At 40.8% G+C, this 22238-nt stretch overlaps 1 protein-coding gene across 4 annotated transcripts in view; it reads right to left on the reverse strand.

Annotated features, from left to right (window-relative positions):
- Positions 1-22238, reverse strand: part of LOC139479864 (nuclear receptor coactivator 2-like) — a 145237-nt gene that overhangs the window by 14712 nt on the left and 108287 nt on the right. For 3 of the 4 annotated variants that reach the window (XM_071262785.1, XM_071262767.1, XM_071262795.1), the window contains 11 exons: positions 20027-20116; positions 16053-16140; positions 13991-14071; positions 13740-13865; positions 12419-12548; positions 11261-11364; positions 10184-10331; positions 8769-9478; positions 7510-8168; positions 4538-4723; positions 745-2320 (listed from right to left, as the gene is read on the reverse strand). In XM_071262785.1, the coding sequence (XP_071118886.1) occupies positions 745-2320; positions 4538-4723; positions 7510-8168; positions 8769-9478; positions 10184-10331; positions 11261-11364; positions 12419-12548; positions 13740-13865; positions 13991-14071; positions 16053-16140; positions 20027-20116 (3898 nt within the window). The remainder of the gene's footprint in view (positions 1-744; positions 2321-4537; positions 4724-7509; positions 8169-8768; positions 9479-10183; positions 10332-11260; positions 11365-12418; positions 12549-13739; positions 13866-13990; positions 14072-16052; positions 16141-20026; positions 20117-22238) is intronic. The other variant, XM_071262776.1, reaches the window with a different exon arrangement.

Raw genomic sequence — 22238 nt, forward strand, 5'->3', positions numbered from 1 at the left:
TTTATAATGAGTGCAACCCCCAGCCTACTCATCTGAACATAAGATCATGTATTATTCATAATAATGTCCAGGTAGTAGTTCCTATAAGTCAAACACTTCACAGGGGTTTGATATCTGAGTTTATCAGCCTTCGAAATTCATGCTAGTCCACGACTACTAAATTGTGCTGAGGACACGCAAAAATCCAATGATGGTAGTCCTCATTGACTAGTAGCATTTGAGGGGTATAATTCTGAACCAGTTCTCAATGCTTCAATTTTTCTTCAAATTGGAACTGATTAAAACTGAAAAATGTAAACATAGTGAACATTTTTTCTCTCATTCAAGCAGGACTAGCTACAAACTCTGAGGACTAGTGCACTAAGGTTTACACTAGTCCTATGGGCTCATCTGGTGTAATACTGGTGTAATATTTCAGTCATAGCAAATGAGAGGACAGTTGCTAAGATGACTGTAATTCCCATACTTTAATATAGGCTTAAGATGGTCGTAGCACTATGGTCCCTTCGTGGAACAGGGCCTTGATCAGGAAAATCCTGCTTTGAAGCCACAACTCAAAGATCCTAGCACTAAGGGACATAACCATGCACAGCTTAACAGCTACATCATCACTGAACATGGATGTTAAGGTGTCTGACTTTTGCCATGAGGAGCAAATACACTTTCCTATGTTATCTCAATTTGACATGCTAAGAAGTGACTTCAAGGACGTACGAAGGGAGGAAGAAGAGAGAGAGCTCTCACCTTGCGGCTGAGGGAAACGTGGCCCCATCTGCCCTGACATGGATTGGGCCATTGCTCCTTGAGGCTGAAGTGGCTGCATTTGCTGTTGTTGTTGCTGTTGTTGTTGTTGTTGTTGTTGTTGTTGTTGTTGTTGAAGTAGTTGCTGTGTGAATGCTGCATCCAACCCTGTGACCTGACCCAGTCCCCCAGCCTGCTGTTGTTGTAGGCTGCGAGCCATTTGTAACTGGGCGAGAGTTGGGCGAGAGGGCACCTGTCCTGCTTTAGTGCTTGAAGCTTGGCTAGCGGCCCCGAGAAATATACTGGGGTTGGCGTTACGTATATGATTGCCAGTAGAAACAGAATTGGGAGTCTGCACTGGTTCCTCACTCATGAGTTGTCGCTGAATGGCATCAATTGCCATTTGCTCAGTGACCGATGTTGGACCAATCTGCTGGTTGTTGGACTGCGAGTTAATACCTAGAATGTTATCTATTTCTTCCCAGGGATCCATCAGTTGTTCCACTTCCGGCATCATATTCACTTCCTCTGCATTAGACGTTGATTGTTGCTGATGAGTAATTGATGCAGTTACCTGGGTAGATGTTGATAGTGTTGACATGTGGACAACAGCATTGGAGGATACAGGTGTTTGGGTCTGGGAGAGGGATGCTGCTGTCGTCACAGCCTGGTTCAGGTTGCCGGAGGTCAGTTCGTGCTGAAGATCTGCTGCTTGCTGGAGTATCTGCTGAAGCAGTGGATCAGAACTATCCCCACCGTTGGCTTCAATCTCCATACTCACAGACTCGTTGGCCTGGGATAAGGCCCACAGATGCTGGAAATTGTCAAAGCTGTTGGCACTGTCAGAATCCATGTTGTGAGGAGGTGGGACGCCGGGGTTCATTTGTCCCGAGTTTTCAACCCCTCCAATGGCACCATCAGGCTTTGTGTTGCCTGGGAAGGGTGCATTTGGGTTTGTGCGAGGATTGTCCCGTGGATTGGGAGTCAGACTGCTCTCTTTGTCCACTCCTGTGTCGGTTGGATGTTGACGCAGCTCCTGGCTGTTGGAGCGGATTTGGATGAATTTGTCTGTGATGTTTTTGGGGATTCTCTGCTGAGGCAGTGCTGTGGGGTTCACAGTTAGCTGGGTGTTCACGACAGTCTCTTTGGCTGCCTTCTTTGACAACAGCTGGGCCAACAGGGCATTCCTCTGTGAGAGGCGGCTCTGGTGCCCAGGCGACACACTAGAATCACTTTCTAACACTTCCGTACTGTCCACATCAGAACTAGAGGATTTACGTTTCTTTTGTCGTATCCTCACATCACCAGCCTTCTCAGAACTTTTGTCACCTTTCTCCCACAACTTTGTTAGAAAATTATCCAGATTCTTGTTCTGCATGAGACCACTCTGTTCAACATTCTTCTTTGCAGGTTCAGAAAATACATCTTTGAGCATGTCAAACTGTGAGGCATCAGAGAAGCTGGCAGCACTCTGTGGTGTGACTGGCTGACTAAAGCCTGATGACTGCGGCTCCTGTTGACCTGACTGATGCCGCGACCTTGACCCACTTCCTACCTCCTGGTCCTGTATAGTACTTTCCTAAGAACACAAAAAACAGGTATAGATGCTCATGTTATAGTGGTACTTAGAGCAAAGGATAATGTTAACAATGTTTAAAAGTGTTTAGAGAGTTAACAACTTCAACAGACATCTATTTATGGTACTAACAGGTGAGGTGGCGAGGTGAAATTGGGTTTAACGTCTGGTTCAAGATTATTGCACTAACATAGCAACGTGCATGCAAGCTTGTGCGTGTGTGTGCTACTGTGCTTGTAATAGTCCGGACTAATGCCGATTTAAAAGTGCTAGCCCACTGAGATAGCATGCTGCAGTTTTAACATGGATAACCCACTCAGACACAGTATACTGACTCCGAGCCAACAAGAGTCCTTGTTTTCGGCCCTTAATGCTGAGCACCAGGCAAGGCAGCAACAAGTACCATCTTTTAACGTCTTTTGGTATGACAAGGCCGGGGATCCAACCCCAGACCTTCCGCTCTCCGGGCAGACGCTCTACCACTAGACCACAGAGGCAGTCAGGTATTAACCATGTTAACAGAGATACCAACCCTAACTGAAGCTTTGCAGTAAACAGTGAGGCAAAATACAACTTCATGTGAAAAAGAGTAACGTTAACAGTACAATGTTGCAAGTTTTAGCTTCCACATTTTCTATAGCCCTAGACAATGTGAAATGTAATTAACTGTTTTTCAGACAGACAATGTGGTGTTTCACGTTCTGAAGTAATTCTGAAGTAATTCTGAAGAGTACATGAAGTGTACATGCTCATTGGTGAGCAGTTTCACTGTAGAACACATCATGTCACAGGTGCATTGGTTATATTTTTTAATAATTCATAAAAAATAACCCCCCTAATATAATTTTTTGGAGGAGAAGAATAATAAAGTAATTTTAGGCTAAATATTCTAACTATTATGCCAAAATCTTTATGGATGGCATCTTTGTATAAACACAAAATCACTTTTCTTTTAAGTCGCATCATGTGACCATTCACAGAACTCGGGCCTGAAATCAGCTATATCTCAATTGAAACTTTACATGGCAAATGATAGAAGAAAAATCATAAATTTATTGTACAAAATCCTTTGTTTTCAGTCAAGGTGTTTACTTTGTGCTTCCGTACAGGACACTGATACGCCTAGCCGTTTCTCTCTACATCACACATGACCTGTAATAATCCTGTCAAGATCCTCATCCCCGGAGTATGATGACACCAAATTACCGAGTGTCATCATTTCAGCGACACTCAGTAATGGGAACCACTCTCCAACTAGATTACAGCTATGAGAGCTGATTTTGCCATAACAATCTCCAAGTTAATAGGGCCCATGAAGATTCCGGGATAGAATAGGTCTTCAGCAACCCATACTTGCCGTAAAAGGCGACTATGCTTGTCGTAAAAGGCGACTATGCTTGTCGTAAAAGGCGACTAACGGGATCGGGTGGTAAGGCTCCCTGACTTGGTTGATGCATGTCATCGATCCAAATTGCGTGGATCAATGCTCATCATATTAATCACTGGATTGTCTGGTCCAGACTCGATTATTTACTGACCGCCGTCATATAGCTGGAATATTGCTGAGTGCGGCATTAAACAACAAACAAACAACCAGGTTACTAGCAAGACAAGGCAAGTACAAACAAGAAAACAGCATTATCACTATCACATTAGAAATGAGTTTGTTCATATAGTGGTGAATAAAAACTATAAAAAAGAGTCCTATAAAGTCCTTTGAGAGATAGGCACTTGGGCCGGTTTATGTTGTCAGAAAAAATGAATAAAAGTGAAATTAAAATACACAAAAGCCACCTTATCTGGAAAAAATAACTCTTCATAAGTATCTCCTAGATAAGCTAACTTCAGTAGTTTCTGAGATAATCTGTCCTAATGCAGACACTTTGCACCAAGTTAAAATAACATGGATCAAGGGCCATAACTCTGTAAAGAATAATTGACAGGGACCAGTTTTTGAACTCAGTCTTGACAAATATCTCTCCGATAAGCATGCAAACTTTCATTCATATAACTTCAGCAGTTTCTGAAAAAACCCGTCCCCATTTCACACAGAATGAGATCGTGATCATTAACATCAGTGTACAAAATTTCAGTTCTGTAACATGAATAGTTTTTGAGAAAATTTGTCTACATTGAGAAGCAAACGGACGGACAAACTTTTCTCTAAAACACCCTGTATGTCTAAAGGCCATGTCAAAACTTTCCCTTGAGAACACTCACAGCTGGAGCAGATGTGCAACTCTCATCTTCATCCTCCTGGAGCAGCTTCTGCAGCAGCTCCGAGGTCGGCCGCTTACCGTCCCCATCAAGCCCAACTTCATCCACTGGGGAGTTCAGCTCGCGCTGTAACACCGATTGGAGGCTCTTGTTGGATGAATCACTGTTCTTGTCATCACTCAATAGTTGCTGTCAACACAGATTAGTTAAAAGTTTAGGAGGTGTTAAGATGGAGACAGAACCCACAAGGCAAGCCCAAGAGGTCCAGGTTCCAAATGATAGTGAGGCTATGACTGGCGCAGCTCAGTCAGTGAATGTTGTTTACTGCCACAGCCAGGAAGATTCCAGCTACCGCACCGCAGCCTGTGAATATTCGAGTCTGGACGATGCAAACCAGTGACTGAAAGTATGAAGCATCGATCCACGCTTTTGGGGTGCGATGATACACATTCAAGCAGGAGAGCTTGACTAGTCAATCCACATATCAGTTGGATCCTTTGACAAGCATCACATACTGGTCCAGAATCAATGAGAGCCTGCCATGACTCTTATGTGTAGGTTTACAGTGACTGTAGGCCTTAGAATGGTCAGTGGCAGCAGAGCACCAGATCATCACAGAGTTTAGCAAATCAGGAAACAGGGACACAAATCTATCATCTTTTCCCATGTATGGCAAAGAGGTTAAAGTGTCCATTGGAATTTAATTGTGCCAAGAGGGAAACACTTAATTACTCTTCACACTCAGTGGCTGACATTTCACTATGAGTAGTTTTAATTTTGAAAGTTTACCTGCATTCCTTGTCAATGAGACTGAAAACAACCTAGTCAATAAAAAATACCTAGGTTTACTCCAGGACCCATATTGAGAATTGAGTGTGTTCACATGTTCACTGTACATTTTGTCCGAATATTTTGGCAAAAGACAATTCAACATTGGTTTTGTGCATAATATACACCACATCAAAATGTATTTTTCTCAGAAAGTATTATTTCTAAGTATGCATGTCCATCGGGCTACATTAACTGATCTTAACTGTGCTTCAACAATCTTCAATACGCCACTGGCAGCCTACTTTAGTACTTAATACAAGGACCTTCCAACCCTGTACTATATCCTGGGCCACATGGAACCGAGTGATTTCCAATATGTCACTTAGCACCATCATGAAAAAACAACACTGTCCGTCCATAGCTGCCAACCTGGACAAATTAAAATTAGTATTTTGTTAAGATTTTCTGATCCGGACACCAAAACCTGTCAGTAGGAATTGTCTTCAGTACATAACAGTCATGTGACTCCAAAATTCAGTTTGATAATTTATTGCTTAGTTTCTATTTCCACTACAGCAGAAAATATGAATGTAGTGTTTTGAATGGACAGATGCAACAATATAAATAGACTTCATTCCAGTCAATAAACATAGCAGATGGTGTAAAGCAGGGTTTTACCTTGACCTACAAAACTAGGGGTCCCCTGGACCCCCAATTACTAATTTCAAGAGTCAAGCGCCAGGCAAGGCAGCAACAAGTACCATATTTTAATGTCTTTTGGTATGATACGGCCGGGGATCGAACCCCAGACCTTCCGCTCTCCGGGCAAAATACAATTTCATGTGAAAAAAGAGTAACAAAACAATGTTGCAAAACTAGGGGTCCCCTGAACACCCAATTACTAATTTCAAGGGTCCTTGCAGAAAATATGAGGGTCCTGTAAAGTAATAAAATGGTGTGGGGTACCGTATTGTAAGATTTGATAATTACCCTAATTAAAGGATCTTTATATTTCTTGTCCAGAATAATTAATAAATATTATTGTGCGTCCCTCAGGACACAAAATATATTATTTTCTGCGTCAATTTTATATACATATGTGAGTTCTGGGCACGCATTCTGCGTCCCGTAAAACCCTAGTGTCAGTCTAAACAATGACCCTGTTCACTGGTGTCATGCATAGCTTTCTCATATTCAGCTGAATTTGTTTTCTCTCTGTGATGAGAAAGCAGTAACGACTAGAAGCAGATACAACAGTACAATTCTGGCTGAAAATATTAACTCCTGGTTCTTGGGCATTGGCTCGAAAACATTGCTGTAGACGGCATCAAGAAGTATTCTTTGCTGGTATTGTGTTTCTGTGTTGTTTAACACCGCACACAGCAGTTTTCCAGCCATGTGACAGCAGCCTGTATACAACCATGTTTGGACCAGACAATCGATATTGTGACAAAGTCAACCCTTAGGACAAGCATTGGTTGGTGGGGAGCAATTATAACCAGGAATTTTGATGGTATTGTGAAAAAGCTAGCTTTCCCGAACAAGGCCGAAGAACCAGGACACATTTAGGGAGCAAGTCAAAAATCTTAATTCCTTAAGTTTGTGGATGGGGTTAAAAGGTCTGCAAATTTTACATCCGACAAAATGAACTGCATAACATGAATGATTATGCCAGTTTAAGAATCTTCTCTTGAGTGTTTGCATTGCCTCACAAATTAGGTTATGATATGTTCTCATCAAATGAATACAGAGGTAGTATGATTTTTTAATAAGTAAGGGAGGATAGGGGGTGGGGGTGTGAAAGGATTTAACTTTTCAACTGCTCCCTTTATTAAGGTCACCATGTACCAACACATGCGTCATCAAATCATAAGCAAGGCTTCAAAATTCAAAAGTAAGGTTCATCTCAACTAATCTGCCATAGGATAGCATTTGTTTGTGACAAATGCTCTCATGGTGTTGATAAACAGCAGCAGAAACTAACCCATTTTGATCAATTAGATATATTTTAAAACATTCCAAATCCTGTCTGTGGTTATGTTAACCATTATGAATTTGGATTGGGATGACAGGACTAGTTCTGGATTCTAAATATAGAATAAAAACCTGAATGGTCCTAGAACTAGGAGATCTGCCTTACTTTTGAAACCCTGATAGCATTCTAATAAAAAAGCAAAGAAAGAGATAGTGAATAGTTTGTTTACCCTGAGTCCTACCTTGAGTAGAATATTGGATGGTTTCTTCGCTTCCGCCTCATTCTTGTCCATTTCAATGCCGAACTTGTCCCCCTGGGCCCCCCCTGTGTGTGGGGAGCTGCTGATCTCTGTATCCATGGTAGGGAGGTCTTCCTCCTGGCTCAGGAGCTTCTTGAGTATTGCGTTATCCTTCTTCTCGATGCCGTCTGCCCTATGTGAACCAGACGGCTCCACATCATCATTCGACGTACTCTGAGGCTTCTCCGGCGGACTCTGTCCTGGCCCAGGCTGAGGAGACTGTCTGGTTATATCCATAGATGACTTAGATTTCATTAAAGACCGCTCATGGAAAGTTCGGCCAGAAGATTCATTTGTCAGGGATGTCAACTGATCAAACGATGCTTTACTGGTTAACAAACGACACAGTTTTCCTCCCCGTGCGTTCCCCCTGGAATCATTGTTCATATCACCTCCGCTGAATATATGCTCGGATGAGCCGAGTCTGAGGGCTGGGTCTGGAAGGTCTGACACAGAGGATTGGGAGTCCATAGACTGGAGTGCCTGTAGAGGGCTCTGCTGGTTGGCTACTGAGCTGGACACTGGCTGGAGCTCTCCACTGATGGAGGGGGAGGAGAACCGGGACCATAATGTCTGGTTGGAAGGGACACCTGCATAAAAAGACACTGTCAGCCAGGGCATGTAGGTTTGGTTTTCATTCATTTAAACTACTCAACAGAAGTTAAAGTGAGGGAATATGGTTTTACGCCGCTTTTAGCAATATTCCAGCAATATCACGGCGGGAGACACCAGAAATGGGCTTCACACATTGTACCCATGTCGGGAATCGAACAGAAGTTAAAGAACATCTGATGCCATTACAGATTAACTTTAGTGAAATAAAGAATCAGGTATTTTCTAACTTCTTTCGAGTGGTATACTTCATATATCCAAATATCATACTGAATGGTTGAGTGTTTGCTCCACTTTGATGTTTAACGCCGCACTCAATATTCCAGCTGCATGAAAGCAGCCTGTAAATAATCAAGTGAATGATATTATGTGCAAGGTGCAAGGTGCAAGGTACAAGACATCCTTTGGCAATGTTCCAGTAAAGTGCATGCTAGTGTTGATCAAACCCACTGATATTAAAGCTTCTGTTTGTCATAAAGACAAATTTCAATATACAATACCAAAAGACTTAAAGTGAATAAAATTGTGCAAAATGATTCATTGACACCCAAGAAGCCTGCCGATCTGCTAATTCTCACCTGGCTGGGGGGACATCATTGGGGAAACAGTCTTTCGCTGCTGGGGGTAGGGTGCCGTGAACTGTCCCCCGGGGGACCTACTAGGTGGCACGGCAGCTCCAACACTCGCTGCTACAGGGCTCCTCTGGTTCACATACCCCATCATGCTGGGCACACTTCTTTGAGACTGTAGCGGGTAGGGAGTTCCCCTACTTCCAGGGCTTGGCGAGAAGCGAGGATTCTTGCGCTCATCGAAGGACACAGACTGACTTCGCTGCTGCTGAAAAGTTGCTTGTCGCTTTGCCATAGCACTCAGTCCTTGTACCTGGGGTATCCCAGCAGCTTGAGACTGGTGAGGCAGGGTTGGCTGCCCCACTTTCAGCTGGGTCATATTGTCCCATGACGAGTCCCCCGAGTTCATGTTTGCACTGCCACTAAGAGCAGCATTAATGTTAAATTCACCTTGGATGGGGTTATCTGTCCCCAGCAGGTCCCAGTTGGTGTTGGAGTTGAGCAGGTCCAGCCCCTCCAAGCTTAACTGTGGGGAGTTCATAATTGAGTTCATGTCTCCCAACATGTTCATGCCAATTGTGGCAGTGATGTTGGCAAGGTTTTTAGTGCCACTCCCAGTTCCACCGACCCCGCGGTTGTTGATGTTGGACTGACCGATGATGGACTTCATCAGACTGGTGGAAGCTGATCCTTTCAGCTCAACCTCCGAATCACACTCTCTGGAAATAAAGAAACGCCTTGAAAAACACAATATTCCATACAGCTATCAGAAACTACTGATGTGTTTGTCAATCAAAGTGTGACATTTTTCACAATTAATCCATCATATCCACTGTTCCAGGACCTAAGTGTGAGTGAGTGAGTTTGATTTTATGCGGCTTTTAGCAATATTCCAGCAATATCACGGCGGGGGACACCAGAAATGGGCTTCACACATTGTACCCATGTACCCCAACCACCCCCACACCCCAGGACCTTAGGCCTGACAATGGCGGTGTACACTGACTGTTAAGAAGGAATCTAAAGTGAATTGCTTCAAATTAATGAAATGAACACATAAAAAAAACATAATTTTTATATCAGAAAGCATTTTCTCAAATATTTCATTTAAACAGTGAGAAAGCTGGAAATAACGATTTCAATCAGAATTCTAAAGCAGTGAATTAAAATGGCATCCAGATAACCCATCAATGAAGACATGACATATGCTGAGTGACAAGTGACCTGCCATCAGTATATCATCTCATAAACCTTGCAACATTGCAACATTGTACATTTTGATAAACGACACAAGTCGTAACACCCTGTTTCCATGAAGCTTTTATGAAGCTAGTGAAGAGGGTATAAGTTTGGTGTACCACTGCTTTGGCCAGTATTCCAGTTATACCCATGCCCCTGGCTGGCAAAGAAATCTGACTGATCACCTTATGATGGAGTGAGTAGACATGACAAAGTCGGGTTCATTGGTGACTGGCATGACGAACAGCTTGCTCTTGGTCTGCACAAACACGTAGCGATTCTCCTGCAGCTTGAAGCGGTACACTCCACTGGTGTGGTTCCGCAGCTTCTTCACTGTAACACAACATCTTGGGTATAAGTAGCCAATCTAAGACAATGAAAACATGAAGTAATACCTCACTATGACACAGTATACGGACAGTACATGGACTCATTGCCAACCCTAAAGCAGATCAACAGATATTGCAACAACAAGTACCATCTTTTAAGGCTATTTTGTATGATTCGGCTGGGATCGAACCACCTTCCTTCTACTATCCAGGCAGACACTTAATACCCTCAATATCAGTAAAATTAGGTCTTGGTGCCCGCTACTGCAACACAAAGATCTGAGGACATCCCATTACAGGTCATGTCAGAGTCACCTTTCAAATCTTTGACCAACCAATGAAATGAATAATGATGTCAACAAAAGCGAATCAGAAAGCAGCTTTCTCGAGCTTTACGACACTAATTTCAAACTGACGACTTCCATTCCAGACTGAAAAAAATGAAAATTCTTGAATGTCCAATAGATGGCAGAAATTTTATGGCAGTACTTCCCACAGGTTACGGAAAGTCAAATGTTTATCCTATTGAAGCGAGATATTGACAGTGATTTTGACAGAATCAGTCGTAGAGCCAGTAACTAGAGTTCAGAATGCCTTGTGTTAACCTTTTGGAGGTTGCTTGATTAGAAAACACCCTATGACTTTCACTTTCGCAATCTGGTAAGCAATGCTCTGATTGGTCGGTTAAAAAGTCGTCCTGATGGGAGTTGTAATGGGATGTCCTCAGATCTTTGTGTAGTGATAGCGAATACAAAGATCTGATTTTAATGAGATTGTCTATCCACCAGACCACAGACACAGCCCCATGGAAATAGTGACTGAGTTGGGATTAACACTGCTTTGAACAGTATACAATGTGTGAATGACAACACAACAAGGATCATGCAAGAAAAGGGTATGTACAGGTAGGTACTATTACTTTCATTTACTCACCTTCTTGTAAATGGCGGCGTAGTTGACTAACATCATTGGCATGACAGTATTCCAGAATACTTTGTCCCTTGAAATCAATAGGTCCGTAGTTGGCTACTAATCCTCTGGAAAACACGAAGACATCGTCATTGTTCCGGCCATAGACTGCCATGGCAAGATGGCACACACTGAACAGTTATGAAAAAAGATGAATACAATATTTTCAACTGAACTGTTTGTGTAGTTTCAGAGCTCCAGATAAGCTGCATATCTGTGTAAAATATGCATCACAAATGCAGAAATACGCAGTAAAATAAAATCCAAGCGTATCAAATACCCAACGAACATTACAGATACACTACAAAAATAAATATGCCTTATCATAAATATCATGCCTTAAGTTATATAATTTAACAATCACTATGTACAATAAAAATAAAATCATATATGCTGAAAGTTGAAGATATTTTATTGATTATTTAAAAGACAAATGTCTGAGTACTCCCTTTCCACTTTCTTCCATCAAGGTAGTATTCGGCCATTTGTTATTTTGTATATTTATTGAATTTTCGAGTCATCGTCTTTCATGGAATGCCATTACATTTACTTAAAGTCTTACGATACACATAAGTTCATTTAAAATGAGTCGTTTGGAATGCACTAATCAAAAACCCTGAAACAACGTTGCTTAGCGATAATATAAGACAACGTAGGGGCGTGGAAAGGTGGTCCTGGACGGTTTGTTTAGAGAGTTGTCCCCAGCAGACAGTTTTTCAAATTGCCCTTGAGGAAAAAGGTTTATGCTTGCCTGTTAATTTGGGTATTAGCAGTTTACCTAATTAACCATAAATAAATGTTTGCAAGAGTGTCCGGCTACTACCGCTGTCTGGGTATTGATGCCACCGCCTTGTGCCTCAGACTGCTGAAAGCAATTGAGACCAGGCGGTCCAGTGACCTTTTTTCACTACAAAATATACAATAATGAAATCTTCAGATTCAGTTTACAACTTGTGCACATAGCTCAATCTGATAGTTGGGAATTACTTAGGAGTGACAAACGGTAAGGCACCAGTAATTGTCCCAATCGAACCTAAATCAAAGCAATTTCTGCAATCTGGATTTCAAATCAAAACAAATTCCATAACATAAATTGCACAGTGCCCCTTCATTGGTTCTTACCTTGTATCATTATCTATGATTTTGTCATTCAGATCTTGTCGTGTTGTAAACTGCTCAATACCAATCATCATATTGGCTTTCTCTGTTAGAGGAAGACGGCGAGCAATGCACACTAAACACGTTTGATTTTCTGAAAAATAATACATATGACATTGAAAGATTAAAATATTCAACTCCTTACTCATCTATGAAAAGTTTTTGGAGACAACAAATGTATGATGTTAAAACTAAACATCTCTTGTTCCATACTGCATTCATAAACCCTCAGTTTCACAGCTCAGAGAATGTTTCATAAATATTTTTCAAATTGGAATCTTTGAGGAATTTTTGTTTTGTTTCTTTCTCAAATTGTGTCATGTTGGTGCAGTCCATGAACAGAAGCATGACATGAATGTGTCATGTTGGTGCAGTCCATGAACAGAAGCATGACATGAATGTGTCATGTTGGTCCAGTCCATGAACAGAAGCATGTCATGAATGTGTCATGTTGGTGCAGTCCATGAACAGAAGCATGACATGAATGTGTCATGTTGGTGCAGTCCATGAACAGAAGCATGACATGAATGTGTCATGTTGGTCCAGTCCATGAACAGAAGCATGTCATGAATGTGTCATGTTGGTGCAGTCCATGAACAGAAGCATGACATGAATGTGTCATGTTGGTGCAGTCCATGGACAGAAGCATGACATGAATGTGTCATGTTGGTGCAGTCCATGAACAGAAGCATGACATGAATGTGTCATGTTGGTGCAGTCCATGAACAGAAGCATGACATCAATGTGTCATGTTGGTGCAGTCCATGGACAGAAGCATGACATGAATGTGTCATGTTGGTGCAGTCCATGGACAGAAGCATGACATGAATGTGTCATGTTGGTGCAGTCCATGAACAGAAGCATGACATGAATGTGTCATGTTGGTGCAGTCCATGAACAGAAGCATGACATGAATGCGTCATGTTGGTCCAGTCCATGAACAGAAGCATGACATGAATGTGTCATGTTGGTGCAGTCCATGAACAGAAGCATGACATGAATGTGTCATGTTGGTGCAGTCCATGAACAGAAGCATGACATGAATGTGTCATGTTGGTCCAGTCCATGAACAGAAGCATGACATGAATGTGTCATGTCCATGAACAGAAGCATGACATGAATGTGTCACATTGGTACACTCTTCCAAATTTTGTTGTATTTGGGTCATGAAATCATACAATTATAACTTTCACTGTCAAACTTCAATAAAATAACATGCACTAAAGTGCTGAAAGAAATCCTAAGAGTTTGTGAATCAATGTAAACCAGAGTTATGTCCCTTTACCTGATTCTCCGCGTGATTCTGAGAACTTTTCCCCCAGATATGGTTGTAATATGGCTGTAATCTGCATACTTTCATACTGCGACACATAGGTTTGCAACACTTCTACATCATCTTCTTCTTCTTCACCTGCAACGAAAGTGTTGTTTCACAGATTACAATGACTAAAGACAAACTGTCATCTTTTGGTTAATTATACGAACACTTCATGACTCATAGTCAAGTACAATCCCAGTCTTCATGGCAGTACTCACTTGGAGGCTTTATCAGCATCCTACAGTTGAAATTCCGTCCTTTGCTGGTTGGGGACTCTCCAGGCCACACTATGCCATTTCCTGTTGACACAAACACAGCACTTTTACACATGTTTCTTCCAACTTACACCTAAATATTAGTGTTCTAATGACATCTCAGGGGTACAATGACGCCCTGGACATTTTGGTGGTATCGGTAGGTCATGAATGCAGTTTGATGCATCGCAATAACCTGTGCCATGATACAAGTATCGTAGACTCTTAGTCTCCTAGAATACTGTAAAATGTGAAATTAATGCGTCTCCAAAACACACCGCGACCGCTGGCCCCTAGCCAAAAATGCGACTCAATATGAATGCGACACCCCCTCCACTCAAGCATCAGTGGATTTATATCTAAACAAAATGTCCTCTGTCAGGTTTACAGGAGAATCCTCACCTTAATCCAACCTTACATTAATCCAATCACACACCAAATATCACCGCTTATTAGCTCTGAGTAGAGTACTTCAGCTAAAACAATACATGCTCGTGTCGGCCTTTGATGCAGTAGCAAAGAGCAAAGACACCGTGTTGAGTGGGTGGCGTCTGTCTGGACTTGCAGGTGTGATCAGTGATGACATGAGTGAGTAGAACGCTTGCCTTGACCCCGGCAGAGACAATTCACAGGATGTAATTAGTAGTTTCTTTTCAGCGTATGTCTAAGTTGGTATTTCTGCTATCCAAAATGTGTTATTGTTGATATAAATGCGATGTTTAATAATGCGAGCAAAGACCAATCGCATTTTCCGCATTTAATTCACGCAGGCTATAATTTCACGTTTTACAGTATATCGTTTTAATAGAAACAAGCAACTACATTTAAATAGAAAAAGAGTCCCAGTAAGATGCGAACACATTACCGTAAGGGCTGGGTGGAAGGTAAAATATCATGGAACACTGACAGACCACAAGTATCATATCAGTAGTCATATATCGATACCAGGGATGCAACTTGCTAAGATGTTTCACTTCATCCCACGAATGTTTGAAGGGCGACAGATCTGTTGCCAGTCACTTGGTGCTGACCCCAGAGGGACTGTATGGAGTTCCGATAACACCAAAACCCCTAGCAACAACTTTTTGTGCAATTCAGTTTCAAGCATTCCAATTGCACGCAATGCTCATTTTCAGTTAAGTGTGATGTTGCTTTTCACAGTTCTACTGTGAATGTGTGATACACATTACTTACTCATGGGATTTTATGCATGCAATTACAGGGATGCAAGTGCAATAAAAGGGTCACCATGGGCAATCATAAAAATCCATGGCAATTTAACTGTGTGTAGTGGCTGTATGGTATGTGTGAGTGTGGCATGTATGGTGTGTGTGGTATGTGTGGTGTGTGTGGATTGTGAGTGGTGTCTGTGTGGTATGTGTGGTGTGTGTGGATTGTGAGTGGTGTCTGTGTGGTATGTGTGGTGTGTGTGGATTGTGAGTGGTGTCTGTGTGGTATGTGTGGTGTGTGGATTGTGAGTGGTGTCTGTGTGGTATGTGTGGTGTGTGGTGTATGTGTGGATTGTGAGTGGTGTCTGCGTGGTATGTGTGGTGTGTGTGTGGATTGTGAGTGGTGTCTGTGTGGTATGTGTGGTGTGTGTGGATTGTGAGTGGTGTGTGTGGATTGTGAGTGGTGTCTGCGTGGTGTGAGTGGTGTGTGTGTCGTGCGGGTAGATTGTGAGTGGTGTCTGCGTGGTGTGTGTGGTGTGTGTGGTACGTGTGGATTGTGAGTGGTGTCTGTGTGTTGACTATGTGGATTGTGAGTGGTGTCTGTGTGGTGTGTGTGGTATGTGTGGATTGTGAGTGGTGTGTGTGTCGTGCGGGTAGATTGTGAGTGGTGTCTGCGTGGTGTGTGTGGTGTGTGTGGTACATGTGGATTGTGAGTGGTGTGTGTGTTGACTATGTGGATTGTGAGTGGTGTCTGTGTGGTATGTGTGGATTGTGAGTGGTGTGTGTGTGGTGTGTGTGGATTGTGAGTGGTGTGTGTGTGGTATGTGTGCGAGGGTGTTGCTCCTCCAAGTACTCACCCAGTGACATGGGCAGGAGACTGCTGCTGAACTGGGCATGGTCCCCAACATGGATGATGTTGTACACACTCTTTCCCACCAGATCATCCTGAAACCAAACCGCCATGCTGTTATCTCACAAATCAAGCCTAAGTATGTTTCATCACTGCATACTGGGGTGTCTAAGGAAGGAGTCTAATCAGGCCATACACAACATACAGGAACAGACTCTTCCAAAACATGCTAATCACAAAACACTTGTCTTAAACAAGCTGTTGACCATTTGGACTCATGGTTTCTTCCTCTAATTTTAATGGAAATGACTTCAATATGTTAATGCGTTTCTGCAGGTATAAAAGTAAAAAACAGTGCCTGCACTTTGCATAAATCAGCAATGCCACATGGATTTACAGTGTGCACCCCTTCTTTGAAAAATAAAGGTTAACACATATTGAAGTCAATTCTGAGAATTAAGTCAACCACAGTAACATTAGAGTCTGCTCATGTACACATTAACAAAAAATACTGTAGATAACTATATACGAAAACAGTGACAACCCAAGCTCCGCCCACCCAATTATCAGCCAATTGGGAAACAGTTGGCCGCCAATGGGCATGGCTGTTTATAAATAGGAACATCAAGTGCAATGGAATCACTTGAAATCTATTTATTTTTGTATGTTAGATTAATCAGGGATGAGAGTCAGCCGGGGGTTTGATTTATGCATATATTGTAATGGCATGAAAGTGACCCTTTACATAATGAATTCTGCAGAATTCTGCAGTTCCGTGGAAAATTCTTTCCCCTGCTTAATGTTGAAACCAAAGTGATGCTGCTTATAAATACTTGTGGCATGGTTACTGTGCTGACCAACCAACTAATGAACAGCAGACTCATCATTGTGGACAAACTCTGCAAGCAATATCTAGTACCCTGGAATGAATCTGGCTTAAAGCCACTTCAAACATTTCACCATATTGCAACTAGATGTTGAAGAAAGTGAAGCAGGCATTAGATATTTACAACTTAGGTGAAACCAATAATTTCAGATATGGTGCAGACAAACCAAGAATCATAAGATAGGCAAAACTCATGATTATCGAATTCAGCATCCTACGGGACATAACTCTTGACAATTAACTTGTGGTGACAAAGGTGAGTGAGTGAGTTGGGTTTAACGCCGCTTTTAACATTATTCCAGTTATATCACGGCGTGTCAGCTTAATGTGGGAGGAAAGCCCAAAGTTATGCAGGTCTCAGACGTTTACCACTTCGGTGAAACCCACGAGCACGGTTGTGGTGCTGACAAACCTGAAACATAATCGGGGCAAACCGGGATTTGAACCCACAATCATAGATTTCTGGCGTGCCCAAGGGACGCAACTCTGCACAGAGAATCGCAGCATCTTAGACGACTGGGCCACCCGTGCCCCCGGTGACAAAGGTGACTGGGCTACCCATGCCATGTCAATGAAACACCATGCATGTATTGCACAGGCACATTGTATTGTATTATTTATGTTGTAGCCAAACAATGCTCTAGAACTGCTGTATAATGAACAGGAGGTCACCTCTGAGATTAGCAGCAACAACTGCATATTTTTGAAACTGCAACAGTTTAACATTCTTTGAATTTGTTAGTTTCTTAAAATGAAATACCGTTTAAAAAAACACAAGCAGAAGAATATATGAGAGGTGGAATATAGTACTGTGACATTTGAAATGTATTTCTTATTTCCCTGATTGGATGTATTGTTTGAAATATTAAATATTGTCACCATTTAATATATTCTAAATTCTTTCAACATCATATAATAATAGTCTTCAGTATGCATTTATCTGTAAAAGAAAATCATATTTTATAATCGTATAAACTATCAATATAATGGTGCAGAACTTTATTTGGTTTAAAAAAAAGGTTTTAAATGGGAGTCAATCCATTGAAATATTTATTAAACATTACCTCAATAAAAACAAAAAAAACACATATATTTTAATTTAATGTCCATCTTTTTTTTTATCTACTCCTTTAGCTGACTCTCCCAACATAGTGATCCCATTGCCCCACAAGCCCAGTGATACAAAGCATCTTCTACAGGAAGTGAGGAAATACTATCCCTGCACAGCCCTCCTTCCCAAGCCAAAGAATTCTGCACTAATTTGAATCTTGACAATCGGACAGCCTACCAGCTAAGCCTATTGTTTACATTTGACAACAAATCCACCATCACACAGGTGATCCAGAGCTGAACACCGAAAATGAGATCGTGTCACGCCTGAGCGAACTTGAAAAAAGAATAGCGCATCTGTCGATGTGAGAGCGTTTTGTTATTGAAGACTTACACCAGTAGAGAATAAGGATATTCAATACACTGCTCGAACTGGGACCAATCAATTTTTCTCCGTGTTAACAGAATTTTCTTGAATTGTAATCTTGTTGAGCAAATACGCCAATAGAAATGTCTTTGTATGGATATATAGAGTGTGAATGGTTTTTGTTACAAGGATTTAGAGTGAAATAAAGAAAACTGTTCACCGCCTACAACAGTGAAACTCACAACCATTATTCTTAAACTGAAAAACATTCTAGCTTTGCAACAGCAATTTATGCTCTCCTTAGAATTCAATTCAATTCAACGAAAAAGCGCCATATATGTAACAGAACAGCTATACAAAAGCTCCCTGAACTAAGCAAGCAACATAGTAGAGATCAGTGCTTGAAGGGACCCATGGTCTCGCTGTTTTCTCCCTCCCTCCAGCAGGGAGATGTTCAAGGGCTTGCTGTCTCAGCATTCTGTGTACATACATTCACAAGCAGTCTGACTCATGAACGCTTCTTGGATGGAGGACAATCAACAGCCATGTCTCAATATTTACTGTACAACTTTTGACAGGGGTATTTCTGTCTCTCAAGAAAGAACAGGAAAGTCCCAATCAGCAGTTGAATAGATTATAAAGAACTGGTTGTTCTAACTTTTAAAAAATCAAGCTGTCTGATACAACTCGTATAAGTCGGATGGCCGGCCTGCATGGGTTTCATGACATGGGGTTTGATGTGACGTCATTTGCATGTCACGTCATAATGGATCCTGTTCATATTTTCATTGTTCAAAGTTTGATGGCGGTCAGATAAAGACGTAATTGTCACATTGAAAATAAATCTTGTAAACTCATTGTGACAAATTTTGTTACAGGTGACCCTTGAGGGCTGGACGGGATTTTACTTCGTGTCTACCCATTAACCTTCAGTCCTGCCTCGTGATGTACGAGCCCATTCAGATCGTAATATCCCACGTATCCTGCTTGTGACACATGCAACTCACAATACAACCCACAGGGGTAGACACTGTGTGCTAACTTTAACAAGCCACAGATAATGTAAGACTAGTGGTTTGTGTAACAACTAAACTTGGAGACAAAACAAGTGTCCGAACAATCACAAGTCTCAAGGCTAACAGACTTTACAAAAACTCCAGTCATTAAACCCCAGTCCTCATACTGGAGTTCTTGACATGAAAGGCACAAGGTGGAACCTGATCGTGTAAAGATCAATAGTTATATTTTCCTATTAGCTAAAGCAGGACATGGTTGGTGAAACATGCTCCTCTTCCCCAGATGTTGGAAGCATAAAACTCATCTTAGGAACTTACAAATGTCTTATTCAGTGCAGATATATACCACTTTGTCATTAACTAGCACATACAGGCACTGTTACAGTTGTACTAGCATATGTACACTGTTATACTTCACAGAGGAGTGTCTTAACACATACTCCGTGATGTCAGAGTGGAATATACTAGAATATGTACACTGTTGTACTTCACAGAGGTGTCTTAACATATACTCCATGATGTCAGAGTGATATATACTATAGCATATGTACACTGTTATACTTCACAGAGGAGTGTCTTAACACATACTCCATGCTGTATGCAAGATACAACTTCCACTAGCACATAGACACAGTTAAACTTCACAGGGGAATGTATCTTACCTGGTTGTACTTCAAATACTGTGTGATGTTCTCAGACACAAATTCTACTTTGCCTTGACTGTTCACCACAAATAAGAATCCATCAAGAGCCTGAAATGAAAAGGACAATAAGTTTCAGACAATAAGCATAATCACATATATCCTTAGAGTAACCAAAATGGGTTTTTTAGGGAAAGACAACTTGAAAATATAAACCTTTCACATTTGTACTGTTTGAGTTGGAGATAAAAAATGTTTATTTAATATGTTGAAGGATTGTGCCACTAACATGTTTCATCAAAATTGGATATCTACTACAAATAACAGTTAGCTCGAAACAGAAAAGTATCTTTCTGCAATGAGAGAATTAAAGCTTCGAAAAATATTAGGAAAGTTAGACATGGTAGAGGGGGATTATTACGGTTGAGAAATATTGAAGTAGGTGGCAAAAGAAAACCTATATATGCATGAAAAAGTTTCCATTATCAGCAAGGTAGAGAAGATGAATATCATTTTTTACATGTATGTGCTACTTTTAAGCTATTGGAAGAAAATATCCATCAAAGACATATATAACCTTATGTAAATCTGCACACATTTAAAAAGATATTTGCCACAAATGATACAAAACAAATAAAGTCACTATGGCTGTTTTTATATCATGGGTATGAAAGAAGAAAGTATGTGTTGAATAATGCTTAAAATCAAGTACACTGAACTACTTTTAAATTGTTATTTGTATATGGGCCTATATATATCCTTAGAGCACCAACATGTTTTTTCAACAGTCCAATTAAAAAAATATATACATTTCACATTTGTCGGTTTCATAACGACCTCATAATTTTCCAGGAAGTCAGCCATACAAGGATTAAACAGACCCTATTTGTACCTATCATATTGTATTATCATATGGAGACAATACACTAAGAAGTCTAATATTTCTTTTAAAAATAATTTTGAATATGATAGTATTGATATTAACTGGCAATATACGATAGCTACGATATAAAAGAACCAAAAAACCACAAAGCGTTGTTTATTTCGCGCGAAAACATTGTTCTATCATGACGTCATTTCTTGAGATTCGAACATGCACTTGCAACTTGATGACCTCGAAAATTGGACAAAGTTACTTTTGAGTGTCTAGTGAGTTGTTCCCCATATATGTAGCTGAGCTGGGAGAGATATGACAATTGGTATTGGGAGAAAACGTACAGCTAATCGACATGAGAACTGTGAGAATATGCGGGAAATACCCACCTGTGCAAAAAATAGACTTTTCCAACATTGCCGATGTCAGATTCAATTGAGGGAGTCATCATTATTTAAAAACAGGTCAATATTTTTGAAGCTTGTACATTTTTATCATCATTCTTAAAGAGGCTGTACATAATTTTGGTTTCTTAAATAAGAAATAAACACTGAGTGGGAGTTGTATATCATATCGTTTTATTTACAATAAACAACTTCCACTTCCTTCAATATAGTTTAGTTTGGAAGGCTGACAAAATGATATGCTGAAAACCCATACAGGGGTTCAAGGGCTGCAAATACTACATATCATCTCTGTTTGGCATTGCAAAGGATATATGAAGTCAAATATATCATGAGTATTGAAAGTATTGCTATGTAGGATTAAACACCTTCCCAAAAGGACGTTTGTGAAGATAAGTACAGACTGTTTTGCTTAGTAATTTCCAATAACCTGAAAATTGTTGCTAAAATAAACTGCTGTGTTGAACAGGCAAGTCTCTGCTGTTAAGTTCATCATATGAACATCAGATCAACATCATGTTTAGCTTAATTAGTAAGTAAATTAAGTGCCAGCCAGGGACAGTCCCATTGGGAAACAATATTGTAAAATTATTTCCACAAATAGTGATTTAATGCAATCATGCAAAGTATTTTTCTTGTAACAATTTATTCTTTTTATCAGTGAAATATACATCACATCTGCAAAATTTAATATCATAGCAGTTTTTAATTTAAATTTGATTGTTTTTATAAATTGGTGATATATTTCACACATCTGATGCAAGATTGGGAATAATGTCTAGTATATGAGCCAATGCTCCTCCAGCCACGACAGGTACACCACAATGTGAAGGAGTAAGGACACCATCTTGCAGTAAGTCACACCTCAGCCTCATGCTCATCTCAGTCTCATCAACATTAACCTTATAAAAATGTTAAACTTTCTTTAACAAAAAGATGGAACTTTGATAAGGTT

Source organism: Haliotis cracherodii, unplaced genomic scaffold (genome assembly GCF_022045235.1).
Source record: "Haliotis cracherodii isolate W230 unplaced genomic scaffold, xgHalCrac1.p SCAF_1, whole genome shotgun sequence".
Classification (NCBI taxonomy): Eukaryota; Metazoa; Mollusca; class Gastropoda; order Lepetellida; family Haliotidae; genus Haliotis; species Haliotis cracherodii.